Raw genomic sequence first — 26,659 nt, forward strand, 5'->3', positions numbered from 1 at the left:
TAAAAAGTACTTGAGCATTTAAGCTTCTCATATTTACAGTTATGTTTTTGTCAGAGAATATTTGGCTTATAATAAGATCTCACTGACCCATTGCATTTACTTTTATCTTTTGATATGGTAATTAGTTCTGATACGAGCATTTAAACGATGAACTTTGAGTCATAGGTCACCTTTCCAAATTATTTTCAAACCGACGTAAGGGTTTTTCTTTCAGTATCGAGTAACTTATTGGTCCGCCTCTTACCATCCTAAAGCCTGGAGAACAGTCGAGATTCCTCCTTTAGTACACTAGTTGCTTATGTATGGAGCACATATCGCGCAGCTGTAACAGCAGTGTGTCAACAAGTGCACCTCTATATATCGAAGTTAGTATTACAAATGTCTATCTCATGTCTGGGCGTTATTGTGAAAAAACTGTAGCTCCTTAAATCAAAGTTTTTTTCTCATTCCGTTTCGATGAACTAAGTGTCAGTGTACGGTTGAAGCTAAACTTGTTATGTTTTTAAGATTTTCTTGCTGTTGTAAGTTGAAGGATGAACCTGGAAGGCTCACAAAGAAATGTCTCCAACGAACAAAAGACAGGATAGAAACGTTCGCAGAACAACAAACAAAAATTATGTTTGAGCAAATGGCATATTACGAGGTTAGAGTCCATCAGTATTCCCGAACCATATCTCTAAAATTTAACTATTAAGGACACATGCGACAAACTGAAAAGTGTGAACAGTGATTCAGCTGTGGAAGAAATTCTGCAACAGATAAAGATATGGTCCTTAGGAGAGCCGGGGGCGCCAGTTGTATCCTTCTTGAAAGAAAACTGTAAGCTTGTCTTAGTGAAAGGCTAAGAGGAAAGACCATAATCTTTTCAATATCTGGAACGAAGAACTTGCATGAATGGAACAATGTAAATCGGATGTTATTTGTGAGACACACTGCACCGAAGATTCACGTAATCAGAAGCTTTTATTGAAATGTAAAACCGTACGCTGAGAGGTGTAGAATACAATGTCACCCGATAAAACCTGATGTTACAGTCTGTGCGCTAATGAGAGCAACTGCAGCTTCCGATAGGACCACAGACTAACATGGCGTGCTGAGGCAGCACGAAGCCCGGTAATAAGCGTGCGTTGATGAACAAAGGAGCAAATGAGAGCTATACAGTTCGTAGCAGCTGTCTTCCGTGACCTTCTCGTACAATCAGATCCAAAAAGGACTGCTGTCTCTGTTCGGTTCGACTACACCACATCACGCAGCGGCGAGCCTTATAAAAGCTCTGCAGCCCGCACTCACCTCAGCACTTCCATCAACATGAGGGTGACAGTGGCAGCTCTTCTCCTGTGTCTTGCGGTGAGTAGTGTGGAATGAGAAAAGTATAAATCGTGACTGGTGCTCCATTTGTCTTTTCTATCACATTTACAACTACGTACATATCTCAGACGAAGCATATGCTAAGATGTAAATTTGTTGCACTCCTTCTCTTACGTTTATAATACGAACAGGCACACATATACCTGGTGTCTCTCCTAAGAGTGAAAATCGTATTTTCTCTGGTTTTTCGGCAGATATTTTCAATTTCGTTTTGCAATGTGCAGCTGGAAACGGCCCAAAAAACCGTTGCTCATAAAAGTCTTTCAGGTGTCACCCAGCGTCACCGGAAAGCCCGACTTTGCTTCCCATTACAAACATAATTATTTTCAAAGCGTCGTTTCACATGTGCGATATTCGTTTTATCGATATGCACCAACAGCGACAGCAAAACACGAAGAACACCCAGTACTCCAGCATCGACTGAGCAGCGCTGCTGCATAGCGGTAGCAGTGAGCTCGGGTCAGCGCACTACTGCTGGACTGCTAGTTACTCTTTCTGTTTTTATGTCCCTATTAATGTATATCGATAAAACGAATATCGCACCAGCCTAATTTGCCACCGCTCTACCTCACAGGCACGTCAAATTCCGCTATAAAAATCGTTTTGTTTGTAACGGGAAGCAAAGCGGGGCTTTCCGTTGACACTGAACGGCGTACGAAAGACGTGCTGAGCAATATTTGGAGCCGGCCGAAGTGGCCGTGCGGTTAAAGGCGCTGCAGTCTGGAACCGCAAGACCGCTACGGTCGCAGGTTCGAATCCTGCCTCGGGCATGGATGTTTGTGATGTCCTTAGGTTAGTTAGGTTTAACTAGTTCTAAGTTCTAGGGGACTAATGACCTCAGCAGTTGAGTCCCATAGTGCTCAGAGTAATTTGAACCATTTTTGAGCAATATTTGTTTGGGCTGGTTCCAGCTGCACATTGCAAAAACGAAATTGCGAATATCTGCCGAAACACGGGAGAAAATGCACCTGATGTCTCTTAGGAGAGACAACCTCTATACATACTACACTTTCTCTAATGGCAATGAGAGAGATTGTGATTGTTTATATGTCTCTGTGCGTGCAGTAGTCAAACTGATTTTAACTTGAAAAAGTATAAATAGGTAGAAGCCAGATGCAGCATCGCGACCAAGGGTTTTCTCCTTTTATCCAGATCTACTAGTTATAAGTATGTATTCGGTATTCAGTGCAGTCAGGAACAGTCTCAAAAACTTGTAAAAGTGGCGCGGGATAAGTTGTGCTGAGAAATAATTGTTAAGAAAAGAAATCGACAAGTTGCTTTGCTTCAGAGTAAATTAGGATTGAAGTTAGCCGATCAGGCCAGTCGCGCGCAAGCTAAAGTGACTCGCAAGGACAATTTGTGTCAGCTGTTCTCGTAGCGTAGACGATACCGCACGAGACAGCTCAGCCTTTGTGTCGGGTTCGAGCCTTACTACCGTCCCACGACCGGTTTCTCTAGTGCTCTCTTGTTCGGTTTTAGGAAACGGAACGAAGAACACGTTTGGTGACACCGTCTCCGGCGGGCGGCTTCAATTTACGCCCGCAACGAGGCTATTGCCTAACTTCAATGCTAATCAACTCCCAAACAGCAAAAATTATACATTTTTTTTTTCCGCAGCTCGTGGTCGTGCGGTAGTGTTCTCGCTTCCCACGCCCAGGTTCCCGGGTTCGATTCCCGGCGGGGTCAGGGATTTTCTCTGCCTCGTGATGACTGGGTGTTGTGTGATGTCCTTAGGTTAGTTAGGTTGAAGTAGTTCTAAGTTCTAGGGGACTGATGACCATAGATGTTAAGTCCCATAGTGCTCAGAGCCATATACAATTTTTGTAATAATTATTTCTTAGCACAACCTATCCTGCAATACCCTTAGGCCTACAAGCTTTTCGTACTTTTTCTGACCACTCTGTGTAACTGGTATTGTCCTTCGGCCATTTGCCACGTAAGACGGTTCTAGATTTCTATAATACTTTCCTTAATTGCAAACATTGAGACAGTTCAAATATATGGCCTAAGGATTCCCGGATATTAAGTAAGACTCTGAACTCGCGTTCGGGACGAAAACGATTCTAATCTCCATTGGCCATTCAGATTTGATATTTTTGTCTTTCGCCTAAATAGATAAACACAAATGCAGCGCTGGTTTCTTTGCAAGAAAACACGACAAATTTCACTCACGAATCTCAGCTTGCGCTCCGTCTGCAGTAACGCTGTTGTCGACAAGCTATTTCCTTTTTCCTCGCGTTTGTGTAAAAGTATGCATCACAAATTAAAATACAGATGCTTTGTAGTGGAACGATGTTTCACGACATCGTTGTTGCCAGCTGTTTCAATTGAAACTTTCCGTGTCTCCAGCGATGCAGAAATCTATTGTAGCTCTAATCAAATAGTTTTGCACTACACAGCTTCTCTACTTCACAAATGTGGTCGATTTCTTTAAGAACATTCAAAATAATGCCAATAATTCGGCACCAGGAGTGGCGACCATTTCTCTTTCCCATACAGCTTCATTGCTGACATATTCAGAAAATGTCAAAAATAATTGTCCTTACACGCATTATTGTAGGTCTATGGATATTAAACAAGAGCACACACCACAGGGAGCATGTAATCAGGAAGCCTGGCATGGCTCATGGGGCCAATTTGTATTACAACCTCAATTGATAGCCAACAATATTGACTATATATGATTCTTTCGAAACCCAATGAATGATATATTTTACAGTACACCTTTTTACTGTAGGTATCAGCATGCCGCAGCCAAGAGACACCACCTGGCCCTCCTGGACCAACTGAAGGGCCACAACCAACTGGTCCACCTGGCCCACCAACTGGAGGACCTGACCCAACAGGCCAACCCACTGGAGGCCCTGAACCAACTGGTCCACCTGGCCCACCAACTGGAGGACCTGACCCAACAGGCCAACCTACTGGAGGTCCTGAACCAACTGGAGGGCCGCAGCCAACTGGTGAACCTCAGCCTACTGGTGGACCTCAACCTACTGGCCCCCCAGGGCCGCCATCTGGGGGACCCGGTCGTTTTTGGCGTGGTGTGGTCTGAAGATTCTGCATCAGTACAACTCTGAAACATCAAATGATTTCATCCACAGCATTTGTAAATTACTGTATCACAGCTCATTGATGGAAATGTTCTCGTAATCTCACTGTAAATTTATTTCTTATTAAACTAGCAATGAAAAACCTCCATCAACCTTTGTATCTACCGCGAAATTTAATAAGCAACCCTTTGATAAACAACATAAACTTTAACTCAATGTGAAACTGTTTACAAACGAATTCACACACACACGAATGTAGCTGTTGACAACCTGAAAATGATAAGTCGTAAGTAATGTTCATAATTTAACCAGTTCTTAGTTCCATATTTCGTAGTTTCAGAAAGTGATTTATATGGTCAGAACACACAAAGCGTGAGTAATATAGACATTTCGGGAAGTCAGTAACAGAATGATCCGACCTGAGACGGCACCCGTTTGATTCCATGCCACTCTGCATATAACATACATCATAAGAACGAGTCGTAAGCCGGCCGCGGTGGCCGAGCGGTTCTAGGCGTTACAGTCTGGAACCGCGCGACCGCTACGGTTCGAATCCTGCCTCGGGCATGGATGTGTGTGATGTCCTTAGGTTAGTTAGGTTTAAGTAGTGCTAAGTTCTAGGGACTGATGACCTCAGAAGTTAAGTCCCATAGTGCTCAGAGCCAATGAGTCGTAATGTCACACAAGGTGAAAAAAAAAAAAAAAAATGTCTCTGAGCACTATGCGACTTACCTTCTAAGGTCATCAGTCACCTAGAACTTAGAACTAATTAAACCTAACTAACCTAAGGACAGCACACACATCCATGCCCGAGGCAGGATTCGAACCTGCGACCGTAGCGATCTCTCGGCTCCAGACTGTAGCGCCTAGAACCGCACGGCCATTCCGGCCGGAAAAAAAAATAGTGCGGGAAGTAGTGACAAAAGATTTCAGTGCTGAACCAGGCTGGCTTATGTGACACTCAACCGAAATCGCAAGGTACTGGTGGATGTCTGCCATATATTATTCTCTGGAACTTGTTACTACGTCAGCGAACTGGTCTGTAGCTGGTCTGTGTTATTTATCCTCGGATCAGCACACTTATTGGTTCGTAAAACGACCGAAGAAATTAGGCAACAGCTTGATTCCATACCATAGCAGATTGTAATCAGATGTTTTCTGTATCAGCATGATAGTTCTGTCATTTATCAAGCAAAGACGATTCAATTGCATTTCGAAGAAAATTATTTGACATTTCTCGAGATGCCTAGCACTGCTTTATTTTGCATACGTAATACGGGCTAGAATGTAGGTTGTGTACCGTAACAGGTCGGCAATATCTGATCACTATCCTTTACGAAAATTGGAAACATTTTTTATTACTGTTATGAATAAGACCATAAAATTGTCTATGGGCAGGTATTGTGCTTGGATTATTTTTATGGCGTAACTGAAGCCACTTGCAATTCGTCAGTTACATATTCTCAGTGAATTTCTACTATGTATCACCATCCAAGGACTAAAATGGCGTCTACGAAGTTTTAACACCACGGTTTCGTGAGACGGGATCAAAATTTGGCTTGTCTCTCAATGACTCCCACTAAGAGTAACTACTTGCTTTATGTTTATTACCAAATAATCTCTATTTCCTTATATGTTGCTATGCTCATGGGTTAATGGCTGTTTCGTTTGCCGCGCAGAGCGGCCGCACGGTTAGAGGTAAAAAGTCACGAATTGCACGGCCCCTCTCCTCGGAGGTTAGAGTCCTCCCTCGGGTATGGGTGTGTATGTTGTTCTTAGCCTAAGTTAGTTTAAGTAGTGTGTAAGCCTAGGGACCGATGACCTCAGCAGTTTGTTCCCTTAGGAATTCACACACATTTGAACAGTTTTGTTCATCTAATGCAGTCGTACACGTTAGTACTTCCGTTAAGAAACATTGGTGCAGTACCGACTCAAATTCATTTCCGAAATCAAGAAATACTGCAGTGCCCGGCATAATACGTGGCTTTCAGAATACCGTGCGTGAATCGCGGGAGTTGGGTTTTGTAGAATCCATGCTGTTGTCATGACGGAGGTTATTCTGTTCGAGGTATCTAATTATTTTCAAGCTCAGAATTCACACATTTTAAACTGGTGGCCATTAAAATTGCTACACCACGAAGATGACGTGCTACAGACGCGAAATTTAACCAATAGAAGAAGGTGCTGTGATATGCAAATGATTAGCTTTTCAGAACATTCACACAAGGTTGGCGCCGGTGGCGACACCTACAACGTGCTGACATGAGGAAAGTTTCCGATTTCTCATACACAAACAGCAGTTGACGACATTGCTGCTCGCGTTGGTCGAGATCCAATGACTGTTAACAGAATATGGAATCGGTGGGTTCAGGAGGGTAATACGGAACGCCGTGCTGGATGCCAACGGCCTTGTATAACTAGCAGTCGAGATGACAGGCATCTTATCCGCATGGCTGTAACGGATCGTGCAGCCACGTCTCGATCCCACAGTCAACAGATGGGGACGTTTGCAAGACAACAACCATCTCCACGAACAGTTCGACGACATTTGCAGCAGCATGGACTACCAGCTCGGAGACTATGGCTGCGGTTACGCTTGACGCTGCGTCACAGACATGAGCGCCTGCGATGGTGTACTCAACGACGAACCTGGGTGCACGAATGGCAAAACGTCATTTTTTCAGATGAATCCAGGTTCCGTCTACAGCATCATGATGGTCGCATCCGTGTTTGGCGACATCGCGGAGAATGCACATTGGAAGCGTGTATTCGTCATCGCCATACTGGCGTATCACACGGCGTGATGGCATGGGGTGCCACTGGTTACACGTCTCGGTCACCTCTTGATCGCATTGACGGCACTTTGAATAGTGGACGTTACATTTCAGATGTGTTACCACGCGTGGCTCTACCCTTCATTCGATCCCTGCGAAACCCTACATTTCAGCAGGATAATGCACGACCGCATGTTGCAAGTCCTGTACGGGCCTTTCTGGATACAGAAAATGTTTGACTGCTGCCCTGGCCAGGACATTCTCCACTTCTCTCACCAACTGAAAACGTCTGGTCAATGGTGGCCGAGCAACAGGCTCGTCACAATACGCCAGTCACCACTCTTGATGAACTGTGGCTCTGTTTGACTCAATGCCCAGGCGTATCAAGGCCGTTATTACGGCCAGAGGTAGTTGTTCTGGGTACTGATTTCTCAAGATCTATGCACCCAAATTGCTTGAAAATGTACTCACATGTCAGTTCTAGTATAATTTATTTGTCCATTGAATACCCGTTTATCATCTGCATTTCTTCTTGGTATAGCAATTTTAATGGCCAGTAGTGTATAAAAATGGATGTACACTTGCAAGCTTCCAGGCTCTATCAATTGCAACCAAGACTTTAATAAAATGGCAAAGGTAATGTGAATCAGAGCACTGGGAGGAGTTGTGATCTAAATAACAACTGATTTATTCTTTCTTACCATCACATGACAAATCATGGCTAAAGAATTGCTACACAGACACTTTTATCGGACAGTCCCTTTCAATAATATGCGGCCTATGGTTCACAAAGTGATCAGCTGGGGATGAACACAACACACTAACTAGAACTAATCGCTTTATCTGACTTCATAAATGTGAATGTGTGGTATGGCCCAAAAACTACGCTACTATGAAGCATCTGTAGTGCTACTCCATAAAGAAAAATACGGTTCCAAAGAACAGCAGCATCTATAAAAATTAATTGGGAGAACGGAAAAAAAGATTCAGCTTCGCGCCCTTTTTCTCACACGTTTACTCCATGTCTTTGCTAAAAGCATGAATTAGATGGAACCACACCCTTCCATAAAAAGATCGTTATCTCCCCTGTTGTATCCTCTTCGAACTTCCTAAAGAACAGCCATAGACTCGCGTAAAGGCTCGTGCCTTCACAGATATGCTCTATAGCAGAGTCTGGACGCCTGGGCGCCACTACCCTGCCCCACGGAATTCGCAAAAACTCTCAGCCGTCTCATCCGCTTTCTACGTAACAAAGGCCGATACTCTTCTTCATTGCCGGCCATCTGATCTTACAATGCGCCGGTCAACGCTGTGGCGACTGTACGGCCCTAGTCAGTGTACTTGGACGTGGCCGCCGTCCGACCGGCGACTCCCAGTGTGTCTGCACAATGAGACCAGGGGCTTGGCTGTTGGAAAACGTTTTCACTCAGGTTCCGGAGGAAAAAGCACCCCTCGGATCTCAGCCGCCGTACACTTTTACTGCTGCCAATTAACTCGGTACCCTCTTCTTTCGAACACAGGTAATGCCTTCACTAGAGCACACAAGCAAGAGCGTTAACTACGGCCAACCATTTCAACAAATGAATGAAGTCAGATCGTATCAAATGTAGGAACCAAGTAATGAGGATCACCTTCCCTATGAACACTAAGCAGCATGACACTTGTCAGAAGTGAAACTGCCCTGCAATCTCTCACACTGTGAAGCCAAAATATCATGGCTACTGGCCACTGCGACCCTGGATGACTCCTGCTGGCATAGCGGGCACGTGACACGGACACAAAAGTATGTAAGAGGAGCATACACCTATAGGGGATCACCACGGCGAAGATGCCTCCAAATGGGGAAATCGATTGAGATAAGCGACTTTGACAAAGTGCAGATTATTATTACGCAGAGCCTGCGAACGAGCCTCCCGAAAACGTCGTTGCTGGTCGAATGTTCAAGTGCTACTGTCGTGGGCGTCTACGGAAAGATTAGAAGGGCAGTGAAACTACCAGTAGGCGTTCAGACTCTTCACATAAAGTGGGGTTCGGAGGTATGTCTGCTTTGTAAGAGATAGTAGATGGTGATCTGTAACACCTGTGTTGAAAGAACACAATTCTAGCGCATGCACAAGTGTTTCGGAGTACGCCACTCATTGTACATTGATGAACGTGGAGCTCAGCAACAGACCACCTCTACGCGTACACATGTTGACCTAACGACATCATGAATTACTATTGCTGTGGGCATGGGACCATAGGGACTCGACCGTCGGTCAATAGATAACGTATCAGCTCTTCGGATGCATCACATTTTTGCTACACTAGGTCGATGGTCGTCTCCACAAACGCTGTCATCGACGTGAACTGCGGCTCAAAACGTGCAGCGCGCCAAGGAAGCAGGCTGGTGGGAGAGGTATTATGCTATGGGAGACATTCTCCTGCGTTTACATGGGACCTGTGGTAGTAATCGAAGACACACTGACAACTGCGAACCACCTGCGTCCCTTCATGCCTGATGTCTTCCCCGACGGTGATGTCATCAAATGGCGAAATGGTTCCAATGGCTCTGAGCACTATGGGACTTAACTGCTGTGGTCATTAGTCCCCTAGAACTTAGAACTACTTAAACCTAACTAACCTAAGGATATCACACACCTCCATTCATACTGTTGCTATCAACTCATCCAAAAGAGAATGCAAGATGTACTACATAGCACACCATTGCACTACAGGTGGCAGCATGCCGCAGCCAGGAGACTCCACCTGGCCCTCCTGGACCAACTGAAGGGCCACAACCAACTGGCCCACCTGGCCCATCAACTGGAGGTCCTGATCCAACAGGTCAGCCTACTGGAGGTCCTGAACCAACTGGTCCACCAGGCACACCTACTGGAGGTCCTGAACCAACAGGTCCACCTACTGGGGGTCCTCAACCAACTGGACCACCAGGATTCGAACCTACGACTGCAGCGGTTGCGCGGTTCCTGACTGTAGCGCCTAGAACCGCTCGGCCACTCCGGCCGGCGGTGATGTCATCCTTGAGCAGTTTAATTCTCCATGTCTCTGAGCGAGAACCGTGCTACGGTGGTTTGAGAAGCACTACGTTGGTATCTCTACGACCAAATTCGCCTTGAACTCATCGGGGTCGCCACCGGGCGTCATCACGGTTTACGCAAATCAGCCTCCTGCTATTTACGCGAAATACATGACCTGTCCATAGACATCAAATGCCACGTACCTCCACAAACCTACCAAGAAACTGTTGGATTCCTGATTCGCAGAATCAGTGACATATTTTGCTCCAAAGATGGTAAAGCAAGCCATTGAGCAGGTGGTCATAGTGTTTGGCTCGTCAGTGTATGTATATATGTATGTCTGTATCTATTCATGTGTGTATGTTCCACATCTCCTCCTAAACCACTAGACTGATTTCAACTAACCTTGGAACACATATCTCTTACCTTCGGGCGACAATCGCTGTGGGGTAATAATCAGCTAACTAACAAACTTTTGGAGAAATGACGTAATAGACAATGAGATTCGTGAAAAAGTGCTGCATCATGCATGATGTTTAAATTTATTATTTCTGTGTTATTGAGAGAGAAAATTTTGCGGGCAGTATCCACATACGCCGCTAAATGCGTTTACATTATTATATCGTGGTACGACACATAACATACGAAATATAACATTATAAACACTGATATGCGCGAGAAACTGCCGCATTGTGCATGATGTTTAAAATTATTACGTCTTTGCAAATACCTCTGTGTGCAACACACTTTGCAGCCAGTATCCACGTATGCCGACGAATGTACCTACACGAATATACACCGAAGATCCAAAGAAACCGGTACACGTGCCTGTTTCACAGAAGTATATAGATGGCATCCTATGGTAGCGACCAGTGGTCATTGGTCCCTTGGATCATACGTTCTTGTCTCTGTCAAACAACTTAGTCAAGTGATGGCTAGAATGACATTCAGTCCATGTCATCACACGCTGCGAAAAGTGGTATCATAGCTGAAATATTTCTGCAAAATTCCGAAGCTCAAACATAATGAGTTATCTCGAACATAATGATCTCCTCATGCCAACAAGCATGGATCCCGTAAAACAACGACCGAGTGAAATCCAACTTGCGCTTTTCCCACATGTCATTCTCAAAGCCCTGGACGGTGGGAATGATTTGCCTGCAGTATTTTTTCAGTTCCGAAAAGCACTCTACTCACTATCACGCCTACGTCTATTAACAAAAATACGATCACATGGGGTATCAAATGAAATTTGTGACTGGGTACAGAATTTCTTGGTAGGGGGGACGCAGCATGGCAGAAAAACAACGATAAAACTTCAAGAAACTTCAGGCGTATCCCAGGGAAGTGGGATGGAACTCCAGTTTTCATTACATATATTTATTTGTTGTGTAATGAAAACAACTACATATATACAACATTTGCGGAAAACTGTACATAATCATAAACTCGTACAGTCGGTCGAAGGATGCCATTCACATATCGTACTGCCGTTACGGCGCTTTCCATTACGGCACTTTCCATGACCACCAGCGGCGTACGTCGGCCTCACATAACGCAACCCCAAAACAGCAGGGAACCTCCACCTTGCAGCACTCGCTGGACAGTGTGTCTAAGGCGTTCAGCCTGACCGGGTTGCCTCCAAACACGTCTCCGACAACTGTCAAGTTGAAGGCATATGCGACTCCCATCGGTGAGCTGTCCATTCGGGATATTATTGGACCCATCTGTACCGAGCTGCATTGTGTTGTGGTTGCAAAGATGGACCACACTATGGACGTCGAGAATGAATTTGCGCATCATGCAGCATATTGCGCACAGTTTGAGTCGTAACACGACGTCCTGTGCCTGCACGAAAAGCATTATTCACCATGGTGGGTTGCTGTTAGGGTTCCTCAGAGACATAATCCGTAGGTAGCGGTCAGCTACTGCAGTAGTAGCCCTTGGGCGGCCTGAGCGAGGCTTGTCATCGTCAGTTCCTGTCTCTCTGTATCTCCTTAGTGTGGGAACATTTTCGCATGCAGGAGTGAAGCTACAGACGTGTCTCCTGTTCCCGCATAAGTGATGCATCCGCACCTCCCCCATCCCCCCCATCCCAATATGTCGTAATATCTGACACTACATTATGGAATGAACGTAACTGGGGATGATGCGCTGAGTGCTTGTGTCTGGCGCCACCGTCGTCGCTTTTAATTTCGCCGCCAACCGCAAGTGCGACCCAACCAATCTCCTCACTGCCGTCAATCAGATGGAGTTCTGCATCGTGATGCGTGGCGGCCACAGGCAGCATGGAGTTCATGTCGGGTTGGCGTATGACAGATCTACTACGGGATGCCCGTGTTCCCCTGGCTCGACCTTTTCTTATTTCCAACTATTAGGGGCTATGAAGAAACCTCTGCACGGACATCTTATTTGAGATTTCTAGGAACTGCGAGCAGCTCTCCTTTCAGTGGGGGCGACAGACAACAGGAATGTGTTTCGACGAGGGACTACTAAAGTAAAGAAGCCAAGTCAGGTAAATACGGTAGATGTGGGAGTACCTGGAACCCAATTTTAGGGACGGCAGCTGTTGTTTTCCGACTCATAAGGCGGCGAGCTATGTCTTGTTGCAAGAGCAGTTTTCGTCTCGGTGCACACTCGCCACACATTGCCACCAATCTGCTGCTGATACCCACAGAGTTTACACCCCCCTTACATATAAACTGTATTTTACAGCCCTGTCCTTGATATTTACAGCCCGTGAAAGAAGATAGAAAATTCGCCAGTACTGTGGGTGGATTGCACTTCTAGTAGTTATCCCTCCACGTATGGTTAGACAAAAGCACAACGTACTTGTAACTGTATTCGTGCAGGTATTATTATTTTCTAAATGAGTTGCTCGCGCCTGATAACTTGACATTATTCTGGGTTATACCACTACTTCCTTACATGTATCAGCCACTCTCCTGTTGTGGCTACATATCATAATAGTCTTAATTCAGAAAAATTTCAATTCTCCATTAAGAAAATTAAAATACTAAAGAATATCAGAAGCCATTATTAAGCCTCTGGATGTGCTGCCATACCTACATGTGTTACTGAGATGCATAAAAATATATTTCAAAATAGACGGTACCTACTCCCAAGTACACATGAAAGGTCAGAGGTGATGGAGTCACTGCTGGTGATGACATTTCCTGAGTAGTTATCTAACATACTTACCTCATACCCAATATCAGGGTCTCTACCATAACCCACGTAGGTAAAATGAAGCAGAAGTATACTTCAAGAAGATTTCTGACGACTGTTCAGTGCAGTATTGTTTCATCATTGGTGCTAGCTGCCAGTTATTGTCTCTAAAATACCACTTGCATAATACTCCAATAGACATCACACAAAACTGTTTTCTCACTCATTCTACCAAAAAAGACATCTATAACGGGTACAATGGAATGCCACGCTTATATATCTTTGGATTGAAAGCCCAGGAGGCGAATTGCACACTCAATGAGGAATTAGTAGACTTGACAACATAGAGCACATTCTGAACTTACACAGAAAAGTTCTGCATGAATCATAAAACTTCTCCTACGTCTATGTTAATTTGGCCTTGATCTCAAACTCATTATCCTGCAGAGGAGTTACAGTTTTCGAATCAATACGTTATTCGGTACAGTTTACAGAAGATGGAAACATTTATGGAGATTTTTAGATGCTCATTTAATGACAAAAAATTTTACAAAGCGGTTCATAGAACACTTCCATCAGTGAAGTCAGATCCAGTTAATTGTAAATATCAAGTCTGAACTCTTTAGATATTTCACAGATGCAATAATGTCAACCATCAGAGTCCACCAAGTCAAAAAACCCAAAGCCCCCCAGATGGTGGCCCTGGTGGGCCTGTAGGCTGTGGTTCACCAGTTGGCTGGGGTCCTCCAGTTGGTTCAGGACCCCCAGTAGGTGTGCCTGGTGGTCCAGTTGGTTGAGGACCCCCAGTAGGTGGTCCAGTTGGTTCAGGACCTCCAGTAGGTGTGCCTGGTGGACCAGTTGGTTCAGGACCTCCAGTTGGTGGGCCAGGTGGTCCAGTTGGTTGTGGCCCTTCAGTTGGTCCAGGAGGGCCAGGTGGAGTCTCCTGGCTGCGGCATGCTGCCACCTGTAGTGCAATGGTGTGCTGTGTAGTACATCTTGCATTCTCTTTTGGATGAGTTGATAGCAACAGTATGAATGCAACAGTATTCGACAAAATTGCAGTTGCTAGTATGTACTAGCTACATGACATGAGCCACATAGGTTTTCTCGCTATTTGGTATACAGAGAAATGTACTCTTACTCAAGAACTGTTGAATGTCTCTTGGACCTCTAGGGAGCATAGACTTATAGCGGATATGACGAATATCGTAGAGGACTGTCATGTGCCGAAGCAGAGAAGTAACTAGTATGAAAGCTTCGCTAGTCCCAACAAACTGCATCAGTTGCAAACATTTTACAGACGAGTTGAGTAACGAGGAAGTGCAAAAATATCCAGTTATGTCTTCTTGTGGGATTTGCAGCAACAATCTGATATACATATCGCAAAATGTTACTTCGGTATCATTATTCTAAATATTATTCGTCGAGGGCACATACACGAACTGAGGAAGAAGGAAAGAAGATTAAAGATTAACAACTTGTTGCTATCGGATCATTAGAGACGAGGAACAACCTCACATTTTCATGGGAATCCTCCGTATTTTATGAAAGGAATTAGATTGGCATATGTTTTAAGTGGTTCAGGGGTAAAAGCTAAAGCAAAACGGGGATGGTCAGCGAGGAATTTGAACGCCATTCTCCCGAACTGATACCCCAATATCTCAACCTCTGCGCTCGCTCCCACTGCGAACTGACAACCTACAGTCGGTTTGATGGAGCTTCACTTTCTCATCGAAAAAATAAAGTGTAGACTGGCTTCACGTGCTGATATGTGAATTACTACAGTGTCCACAAATGCGTATCACAATAAAGTTTTCTCTTTTATATGCTAGAACAGAATGTTATGAGCACAAAAATCAGTACCAATAAATAATCATCCTTACGTCTACATCCGTCTGTAGATAGGATGTAGACGTGAATGTTGTAGTAATGGTATATGAAGCGCAAATTTCTATTTGAATTTTAACAATCTTCAGCCCGCAGTACTCACCACAAGACACAGGAGGAGAGCTGCCACTGTCGCCCTCATGGTGATGGAAGTGCTGAGGTGAGCGCGGGCCACAAAGCTTTTATAAGGCTGGCCAACGCGTGATGTGGAGTATTAGTGATTCCGTGACTTCAACAAAGGAACCGAACAGAGACCGCAACCCAAGTTAGACAATGGACTTTCTGGTTGTATCACAAGGCTACAGACCACAGCTGCGACGAACTGAATAGCATACTGGCGCTTATTTTTCCACAGATAACTGCAAATTCCTGGTTCTCAAAAGCGTCAAAAAATGCTGCTTTCGGAAAGTAAAATCCAACAATGATGAGTTAGTTGTTACGTTTATGTTACGAATTGGGAGGACGTCTCACATTGATTAATTGGAGAACACTTGAAGATTCAACCTGGAAAAACTTTGTATAATCGTTTTCCAGGCAGTCGTGGCCTAACCTAACACGCCACAGCAACCTACTGTTAATACGTAGCTCAACACTCATACAGTCATAAATACTTCATTTCATGCAAAAGTGGATTGCCTGGTCTGTGTGTTACAGTAGAGGAGAGTGTTGCAGTTGGAACTCTATTCAGACTTTGGCCTCTAGCCAGCCCTGCAATTTGAAGAATTTTATATTCTTTTATTCGGTTTTGAAATGACAGCAGTCACTTATGTGTACTGCTTTCTTTTCTGAAACTGTAAAAATTACTCTGGCTAAGAAAGTTTTTTCCAAATTTGGAAAAAAGTCCCAAGGTACAACAAAGTCATGTACCTAGGAAGAAATATATTCAGATTGAAATGTGCTGCAGTAGACATAATCTTGTTATTACTGTCTTTAATAATCTACGTCTTATGTTGGTACTATACAACACACCAATTAAGAGGAACTGAAATCAAGAAGAAGTGTCATCAAGAACCAGGTACAAGTTGAAAACATTTGGTAATAGAAGCTATAGGGTTATAAAACAAATTTCCATTTTTGAAACATGGAAAATTGTTGATAGATTAAAGAATCTTAGTCAATTTTCAAATATCACATGTTTCATGATTGCAGACCATCTTCCATTTCCATAAACAAGATGGTGCCCGACCGAGGAAGTCTGATTTATTCATCTAGACATTCTGTAACTAGTTTTCAAAATATCCAACATTTAACTCACAATAAAAGTCTTTGACTGAAGAATTAACAATAACCCTCAAACAGTTTTACCATATGATATAACACTTACATGTGTAGAACTCGTCATATTTACAAGAGCTACACACAACACAACCTGATGTTTCCCTACAACAAACCAGTAGAACAGCCGGAAACTGCACATGGCGGTTTTGGCACGCATTCTTTAATAGGTTGTTTAGTCAGACATTACATTAAAACATCGAGCAAGGGAACGTCAGACATTCTTAGGTACGCTATACTCCAGCTCCAACACTCTTACCTTCGTGTTTGTAAATTTAATTATTCCCCTCTGAGCCGCACTTCTAATATTCATTATCAATCAGTCAACAATCAGTTTTATTTCTTCAGTGAAGACACACAGAGTATTCTTTAGAGGAATGCGCCTAGTTGTGTACCTGAGATACCGCATGTGTCGTATTAACGTACAAGAATTTGGTAGGTCCAATAGACCGCATGTTTCCATTTACCACATATTCTACTGTCAGTGGCTGTTATTTTATAGCGTCTTCCTCTATGAGTGAATTTATGTCATGTTTAAGGTATAACATGAATCTACTCCCTAAGAAGAGTAACATATTTACAGCTAATCCAGATTTGGAAGCTTGGGTGGAAGCCCAGTTACGGGACATAGATGAAGAGGAAAATGGGATCGACGACGACACATTTGACGATTCTGATGATTATCCAGATTTCGTGATAAGTGATAGTCACCATGAAACAGAGAGTGATACCAGTGAATAAAATGTTTTATTGGAAGAAGAGCCTGTAGCAGTCTATACTACAGATAATACCTCACAACAAACACAGTACTTTTACGGTAAAAATAATGTCCAGTTGGAACGTTCTCAGCCTGTTAGAACGAGAAGTACACCAGAGCACAAAATTCTGGAAGGATTAATACGTGGCCTAACAGCCAAAAGTCGAAGTTTGGGACAAAGTCCTACTAATTCTCAAATATGGAAGAATTTATTCGATGATGACATGATAGATGAAATAGTTTTAGACACAAACGTGAAACTGAATACAATAAGGCAAAGTTGCAGGAAACAACTAATCCATCCAATTACAGAGATACTGACAACGTTGAAATCAAATCTTTCATAGGCCTTCTAATGATGACATCAACATTCAAATCTTCTCAGGATGATATGTTGTCTCTTTTCGAAAACGATTTGACCGGCTGTCCTATATTTGCGGTGACAATGTTGGCAAAGCGCTTTGAAATACTTCTAAGCAGCCTGAGACTTGACGATGCGACTACCAGAGATGAAAGGAAGAAGTCAGATCGCGCAGCTGCAATACAAATATTTTTGAGAAATTCATTTTCAATTCCCTGCAATTATACTGTGCAGAAGACAACATTATAGTGGATGAAATTTTAGTACCATTCAGGGGAAAATGTCCATTAGGAGTTTGTATGCCTAACGAACCAACCAAATACGGCACAAAAATTATGTACCTGGCAGACTCTGGAAGCGCTTACCTCTTCAGTGCCTACATATATTCAGGGAAAGGTTCACAGAAGAAGAGATAAAGCTTGCCAAACCAGCTCAGGTTATTTTACGTCTGTGCAGGCCAATAGAAAGAGGTTACAGAAACATTACCACTGACAACTGGTTTGCACCTACAAAACTCATTCCTGAGCTGAGAAAGAGAGGGCTAACATACATAGGAACGGTCAGAAAGAGCAAACGCGAAATTCCCCAAGAGTTTTTGGCTGATAAAAGTAGCCCAGTTGGGTCAGCGTTATATGGATTCTCTGAGAATACAACACTGGTTTCATTTGTTCCTAAGAGAAACAAGACAGTAATTCTTGTGTGTTCAATGCATCATTCCACTGAAAATGATAGCATAAAAAATAAGTCAGAAATTATTCGTTACTGCAATGCAACGAAATCTGGAGTAGATTGCTTGACATCAAATGTGCCAGTTATTCGTCAAAAAGACGTACAAGGCACTGGCCAATGGCAGTCTTTTACACACTTGTAAACATCACTTGCGTAAACAGTTTTCTTCTGTATTTGTGCTAACTCGTCTCAAATTCACCAAAGGTTTGGCCATGAAGCTGATAGAGCCATATCTAAGAAGACGCGAGGAAATTAAAAATTTACCTATAAATATCAAGAAAATGATCCACAAAGTTCTGGAGACACTCAGTAATCAAGCGAAGGCATACCAATTGATAGGGAGAACAAAAGGAAGACGTGTACGAAGGGCCCTGCGTCCAAGAAGAGGAAAACGGCTTATAAGTGCATTAAATGTGGTCACCCAGTTTGCCTGAAATGTAGCATAAATATATGTGTCAACTGTGCAAAAGAAATATGATTTAATATGTCAGTTCAGTTGATTATTATCTTTATACATTTTCTGCAATACTTTATTTATATTTAGAAATATATATTGTTGGTATAACAGTGGTGAAAATCATATGAAATCTGACACTGAATGACTGCACGTACTTGTGATATTTCGTGTTTATTTTATATAATTTAAATAACAAAGTGTTTCTATGGGTTGAAAAGTATTAAATTTACTTATAACATGAATTAACTGACTATTTACTTGATTTCTGCCAACTTATGTGGAGTTCTGTGATATAAAATATTAGGTGGTCTGAGAGACCGCATGTTTCTAGTTACGCACATTTCTGAGATGTTTCGGGTTAAGGGTTAAAAGCAGGTAAATGGAAAAATCTAGACTCGAATTGGGAACACAAATACTAATGGCCAGTCATCACATGTTTGTGTTCTTGACAAAAATGAACGGTTCATGGGTATACACTGCATTGGATATTATGTCAAAAAGATACGTTTCTAAACCTCCATTCCCAATACAATATGATTAAAACATTCAGCAAATAAAAGGCAAAATAAAAAGAACTGCATGATCTCAGTTAGTGGCAGACATAGTGTATACAGTCTCTTTAGCACATTTGTTACATCTGCTAAGTGGTCCAGTAATGATATATGTTACTACTGTGACATGTAGTAACACACATTAGTTTACATGATACTTCAGACGTGAGAGATGTAGAAGATAAGCAGACACTTTAGATATTTGCGTACTTTACATTACATTACAGATGCAGCAAAGTAGAGTTAGCAGTATGCTTTACAATTATATATGCCCAAGGGATGTAGCTGCATTTTTTTTTTACTGATATACCACAAATCAGCATTCTGCTGTAGTTTCAGAAGGACAGTGAACTCTTACAGTACTGCTGGTTTCCATTCCTAGAAGTATAACAGATATAGCTTGGTTCGTCAGGATGGTGAATTTTTTTGGTAAATTTGTGCTGAATTTTGCACAGCTGCTCGCACCACCTAATCACCTAAAATGAAAAGTATAAACGTTTATTTGGCGAGAATCCCAATAGACTTCATTTGATTACTCCGAAAACAGCTCTAGCTAATGCCCGGTCTCGGGAGTCACTAACATTGAACACGAATTTATATTACAAACTGATGCATTAAGTTCTGAAACCGCAGCACTTCTGCTTCAGTAGTTTCTGAGCGACAGGAAGCCCATACGTACGCTTCAAGTTTTATCTGAGGCGGAAATAAGGTATTCAGTTAATGAACTGGAGGGGCTGACAGTCTTGTTTGCCGTCGAGAGATTTAGGATTTATTTGGAGGCTAGTTCTTTCTTATTCGAGACTTTTGGTACGTACATAAAAACTGGGTATACTATCGAGGTGAGCAGTCTGCATATCTGCGTTTTATTCTGAGTTCTGGAATTTTAGGGCGAGTGACAACCAGGCTGTCGATATCTTAAGCTGTACGTTTGAACGAGAATAATAGCCGCGGGAATTTTCGTCTGATTAGATGAACGAATTTTGTGCTGGGACAATCCGAGGGATGATTAAGCGAAACTGGGAAGCAGCTGGAAACAACATTTTTGGAGCGCATGGGAAGGAGGCTGCTGGATATAACAGGGGTAGGCAGGCGTCCCATCAGTCTGAGAGTGGACAATTTGGTTTATCTAAAGAAAAATTTGTGTGCCAAGTAAGGACACGGAGAAGATTACATCTGAAAAAAAATGGCTCTGAGCACTATGGGACTTAACATCTGAGGTCATCAGCCCCCTAGAACTTAGAAGTACTTAAACCTAACTAATCTAAGGACATCACACACATCCATGCCCGAGGCAGGATTCGAACCTGTGACCGTAGCGGTCGCGCGGTTCCAGACTGAAGCGCCTAGAGCCGCTCGGCCACAAGTGGCCGGCTTTACATCTGAGATGATGCCCCATTGCTTGTGTCTGTATGAAGTGACCAAGGTACGTTATCCAGCCACATTCCTAGTCCAGAATGCATCCAGTGCAAGATTGTTAGAACATATATCAGCCAAATGAAATTGGTAAAGAAACAGGACCCTTACGAAAAGTGGTTCCCCGTCCTCTCTTCCTGTTTCTGTTTGAGAAGGGGAGGACTGAGCTGTGCGCTAACAATCGTTGCGTTTAATAACTTCTCTTATGTCTAGCCACACTTTTAGTATTCCCAAAAACATCTTACACATTTCGACATTCCGTCAGTTGCGAAGGCTGTTGTTGTTGTGGCTTCAGTCCGGAGACTGCTTTGATGCAGCTCTCCATGCTACTCTATCCCGTGCAAGCTTCTTCATCTCCAAGTAACTACAGCAACTTATATTCGTCTGAATCTGCTTAGTGTATTCATATGTTAATTTTCTTCTACGATTTTTACCTTCCACGCTGCCCTCCAATACTAAACTGGTGATCCCTTGATGTCTCAGATCATATCCTACCAACTGATTCCTTCTTCTAGTCAAGTTGAGCCACAAATTCCTCTTCTCCCCAAAAGTATGCAGTACCTCCTCATTAGTTGCCTATCTAATGTTCAGCGTTCTCCTGTAGCACCACATTTCGAAAGCTTCTATTTTCTTCTTGTCTAACCTATTTATTGTCCATGTTTCACTTCCATACATGGCTACACTCCATACAAATACTTACAGACAAGACTTACTGACACTTAAATCTATACTCGATGTTAACAAATTTCTCTTCCTCAGAAACGCTTTTCTTGCCATAACCAGCCACATTTTATATCCTCTCTACTTCGACCATCATCAGTTATTTTGCTCCCCAAATAGCAAAACTCATCTACTACTTTAAGTGTCTCATTTGGTAATCTAAGTCCCACAGCACCACCTGATTCAATTTGACTACATTCCATTATCCTCATTTTGCTTTTCTTGATGTTCATCTATGTTCTCCTGTCAAGACACTGTCCATTCCGTTCAATTGCTCATCCAAATCCTTCACTATCTCTGACAGAATTAGAACGTCATCAGACAAACCTCCAAGTTTTTATGTCTTCTTAATAGATTTTGTTCCTACTCCAAATTTTTCTTTTGTTTCCTTTACTGCTTGCTCAACATAAAGACTGAGTAACATTGAGGATAGGCTACAACCCTGTCTCACTCCCTTCCCAACCACTGCTTACCCTTCATACCCCTCGACTCTTACAACTGCCATCTGGTTTCTGTACAAATTGGAAATAGCATTTCATTCCCTGTATTTCACACCTGCCACCTTCAGAATTTGGAAGAGAGTATTCCAGTCACCATTGTCAAAAGCTTTCTCTAAGTCTACAAATGCTAGAAATGTAGGTTTGCCTTTCCTTAATCTGTCTCCTAAGATAAGTCATAGGGTCAGTATTACCTGACGTGTTCCAACTTCCTCGAGGTCGGCATCTACTAGTTTTTCCATTCACCGGTTAAGAATTCGTGGTAGTATTTTGCAACCGTGGCTTATCAAACTTATAGTTCGGTAATTTTCATACCTGTCCACACCTGCTTTCTTCGGCAATGGAATTATTTATTTTACTTGAAGTCGGAAGGTATTTCGTCTGTCTCTTACATCTTCGTCATGGCTGGCTCTCGCAAGGCTATCAGTAGTTCTAATGGAATGTTGTCTACTCCCAGGGCCTTGTTTCGACTTAGATCTCTCAGTGCTCTGTTAAATTCTTCATGCAGCATCATATCTCACATTCATCTTCATCTACGTCCTCTTCCATTTCCATAATATTGTCCTCAAGTACATCGCCCTAGTATGGACCCTCTATATACTCCTTCGACCTTTTGGCTTTCCCTTCGTTTCTTAGCACTGGTTTTCCAACCGCGCACTTGATATTCATACAGGTGGTTCTCATTTCTCCAAAGGTGTCTTTAATTGTCCTGTAGGCAGTATCTACCTTACCCCTAGATATATATACCTCTACATCCTTATATTTGTCCTCTGGCCATCCCTGCTTAGCCATCTTGCACTTCCTATCGCTCTCATTTTTGAGACGTTCGTATTCCTTTTTGCCTGCTTCTTTTACTGCATTTTTATATTTTCTCCTTTCATCAACTAAATTCAATTTCTCTTCTGTTACCCAACGATTTCTACTAGCCCTCGTCTTTTTACCTACTTGATCCTCTGTTGCCTTCACTATTTCATAGCTACCCATTCTTCTTCTACTGTATTTCTTTCCCCCGTTCTCGTCAATTGTTCCCTAGTGCTCTCTCTGAAACTCTCTACAACCTCTGGTTCTTTGAGTTTATCCAGATCCCATCTCTTAAAATTCCTTCCTTTTTGGAGTTTCTTCAATTTTAATCTGTAGTTCATAAGCAATAGATTGTGATCAGAGTCCACATATGCTCCTGGAAATGTCTTACAATTTAAAACCTGGTTCCTTAATCTCTGTCTTACCATTATATAATCTGTCTGAAACCTTCCAGTGCCTCCAGGCCTCTTCCACGTATACAATCTTCTTTCATGATTCTTAAACCATGTGTTCGCTATGATTAAGTTATGCTCTGTGCAAAATTCTACCAGGCGGCTTCGTCTTTCATTCCTTACTCCCATTCCATATTCACCTACCACTTTTCCACCTCTTTCTTTTCCTACTATCGAATTCCAGTCCCTCATGGCTATTAAATTTTCAGCTCCCTTCACCATCTGAATAATTTCTTTTATTTCACCGTACATTTCTTCAATCTCTTCGTCATCTGCGGAGCTAGTTGGCATATATACTTGTACTACTGTGGTAGGTGTGGGCTTCGTGTCTATCTTTGTTACAATGGCTACAGTAATGCATTCACTATGCTGATCGTAGTAGCTTACCAACGTTCCTATTTTTTATACATTATTAAACCTACTCCTGCATTACCCATATTTGATTTTGTATTTATAACCCTGTATTCACCTAACCAGAAGTCTTGTTCCTGCTTCCACCAAACTTCACTTATTCCCACTTACGTAACTTTAAGCTATCCATTTCTCTTTTTAATTTTTCTAAACTACCTGCCCAATTAAGGGATCTGATATTCCACGCTCCTATCTGTAGAACGCCAGTTTCCTTTTATGCTGATAACGACGTCCTCCTGAGTAGTCTCCGATTGGAGATGCGAATGGGGGACTATTTTACCTAAATTTAACCATACAGTAAAGCTGCATGCACTCAAGAAAAATTACGGCTGTCGTTTCCCCTTGCTTTCAGCTGTTCACAGTACCAACACAGCTAGGCCGTTTTTGTTAATGTCACAAGGCCAGATCAGTCAATCATCCAGACTGTTGCCTCTGCAACTACTGAAAAGGCTGCTGCCCCTCTTCAGGAACCACACGTTTGTCTGGCCTCTCAACAGATATCGCTCCTTTGTGGTTGCACCTACGGTACAGCTATCTGTATCGCCGAGGCACGCAAGCCTCCCCACCAACGGCAAGTATCAGAAGGTATGAAAGTATGTTACAATTCACCATTGATAAGAGACACAGTATGACGAGTAGCATAGGGCATAATAGCTTACCAGCGTTATGTCAATCACATAAAACTGTTCATCAGATTCATTGTATCTCGTTAACATTCTCAATTACGAGACGAGTGCAAACTGCTACAAAGGGACAAAGGAGGCCAAGTGGAGTAAATCGCTAGGTGGCACCGGATACTTGGTAAACGCTGCATATATTTGATTGCAAATACAGTTTCATCGTTAAATCGTAAAACAATTTCATCTGTAAAGAATTCACGGAAATCATTTTCCAATGTTTCACAAAAAGTATTTCTTTACAAAACATTGTGTAAAGATCCTCAGAGTGGTCGAAAATAGTACGTTGGAAGAACACGCTGAATGGCGCTAGGGTACACTATGCTAACAGTTTGTTATCAAACAATATTTTATTTTCTTTTGGACAACTCACAGCATAAAAATTACTAGCATCAGTAAAAGTTTATAAATATCATTTTATAAGAATTCACTAAGTCAATAAATACCAGCTCCCTCTAGTACCATGGAAGTCATTCCCTCATGTCTTAGCAGATGTCCTATCATCCTGTCCCTTCTCCTTATCAGTGTTTTCCACATATTCCTTTCCTCTCCGATTCTGCGTAGAACCTCCTCATTCCTTACCTAATCAGTCCACCTAATATTCAACATTCGTCTATAGCACCACATCTCAAATGCTTCGATTCTCTTCTGTTCCGGTTTTCCCACAGTCCATGTTTCACTACCATACAATGCTGTACTCCAGACGTACATCCTCAGAAATTTCTTCCTCAAATTAAGGCCGGTATTTGATATTAGCAGACTTCTCTTGGCCAGAAATGCCTTTTTTGCTATAGCGAGTCTGCTTTTGATGTCCTCCACGCTCCGTCCGTCATTGGTTATTTTACTGCCTAGGTAGCAGAATTCCTTAACTTCATTGACTTCGTGACCATCAATGCTGATGTTAAGTTTATCGCTGTTCTCATTTCTACTACTTCTCATTACCTTCGTCTTTCTCCGATTTACTCTCAAACCATACTGTGTACTCATTAGACTGTTCATTCCCTTCAGCAGATCATTTAATTCTTCTTCACTTTCACTCAGGATAGTGGCACCTATGCATTGCTATTTACACCAATGAGAGCATATGCTTCTAGTCTATAGAGGAAATTCAAGAATCTGAGAAGGCACACTGTAATATGAGTTTAACTAAAGTGGCATCCAAAATACAATCATGTGAAAACAAGTTTAGCTTTACTGCTAATGGCACACTGGCAACTGTGTTACCTTACGAAAGTTGTTCCCTTTTACTTTCATTGCATATCATCATTTTTTTTCTTTTTTCTCCAGGAATTAAAAAAGTTCTTACATAAATAGATGTAGCTATATAACAAACCATAGGCTCTAACTGTACGTACAACAATTGCAAATTAGTGAAAATTAAAATTATAGACATTAGTTGAGGGTCGGAAGCGAAATGGTTAGAATCGGCACTGGTAAAATAACGTACATATGATCTTTCGTGGTTCTGTGACCATAAAACTGTTTTCTGTGAATAACCAACACTGTAAAATGTCATAACGCAATTAAAGGAATGGGGCTGGTGCAAGGTAAATTGAAAAATCTTGTAATACTGTTTGTACTCCCGTGAGCATAAATGTTTATAAAATGACAACTTTAATACAATAACGCGAAAGCGTTGTGAAGCAACTACAGTAGCGCTGTTTTCAGGAGTTTTCAACTTGTGCAGCGTCAAGCGCTGAGTAGCAGCTTATGAACGCTCCATCGGCCTCCCATTACCAATAAGAGCACTTGCCGCTATATGTGTAGTAAATAATTTGACATTTACTCATCTTGTGCACCAAACAAAAAAGAATAAAAAAGTTGTGACAAGTAACATAAGTAAAAGGGAACAAGTTATGTAAGGTAGCACAATTGCCAATGCAATTATATTGAGCTGTTTTTTGTATAATTTTATTTTCGATGGGCTTTAATTACACTGATGCATGAAGGTTAATGAGTTCCAGCTACATCAGGCAACTTGGGATTGTTCCCATATACTGTTGATTGAATTGATGTATTGGGTTCCCAGATTCCGTCTTCCCAACTTGTTTGAATTTCCTGTATAGACCTACATGCGTTCTCAGTGACGGAAATAGCAATGCATGGGTGACTCCTGTTCCTTATTAGTGAATGCTACATGCCTCATGCTCATGCCTCAGCTAGTATTTCTAGACTTCGTGATTTTTTATAAAATGATGTTTATGAAGTTTTACTGATACCAATAATTTTTATGTTGTCAAAAAACAATTGTTTGATAACAGACTGTTGGCCTCATGTACCTTAGCGCC

The 26,659-nt window shown here is 42.3% G+C and overlaps 2 protein-coding genes across 3 annotated transcripts in view; one reads left to right on the top strand and one right to left on the bottom strand.

Annotated features, from left to right (window-relative positions):
* The first annotated feature begins 1,230 nt into the window (after nucleotides 1-1,230).
* On the top strand, nucleotides 1,231-4,567 carry LOC124596185 (proline-rich protein 2-like). The gene is made up of 2 exons (XM_047135226.1): nucleotides 1,231-1,347; nucleotides 4,106-4,567. The coding sequence occupies exons 1-2, from the start codon at nucleotides 1,309-1,311 to the stop codon at nucleotides 4,421-4,423; spliced, it is 357 nt and encodes a 118-aa protein (XP_046991182.1). The 5' UTR covers nucleotides 1,231-1,308; the 3' UTR covers nucleotides 4,424-4,567.
* Nucleotides 4,568-13,895: 9,328 nt separating this feature from the next.
* Nucleotides 13,896-26,659, bottom strand: part of LOC124596192 (proline-rich protein 2-like) — an 89,677-nt gene continuing 76,913 nt past the window's right edge. Inside the window, exons 1-2 of one of the 2 annotated variants that reach the window (XM_047135234.1) lie at nucleotides 15,374-15,432; nucleotides 13,896-14,347 (exon numbers count right to left, since the gene is read on the bottom strand). In XM_047135234.1, coding sequence (XP_046991190.1) covers nucleotides 14,054-14,347; nucleotides 15,374-15,412 — 333 coding nt within the window. In that variant the 5' untranslated portion in view covers nucleotides 15,413-15,432 and the 3' untranslated portion in view covers nucleotides 13,896-14,053. Of the gene's footprint in view, nucleotides 14,348-15,373; nucleotides 15,433-26,659 lie in introns of those variants that run through there. The other variant, XM_047135236.1, reaches the window with a different exon arrangement.

This window comes from Schistocerca americana, chromosome 2 (genome assembly GCF_021461395.2).
Source record: "Schistocerca americana isolate TAMUIC-IGC-003095 chromosome 2, iqSchAmer2.1, whole genome shotgun sequence".
In the NCBI taxonomy this organism is placed as follows: Eukaryota; Metazoa; Arthropoda; class Insecta; order Orthoptera; family Acrididae; genus Schistocerca; species Schistocerca americana.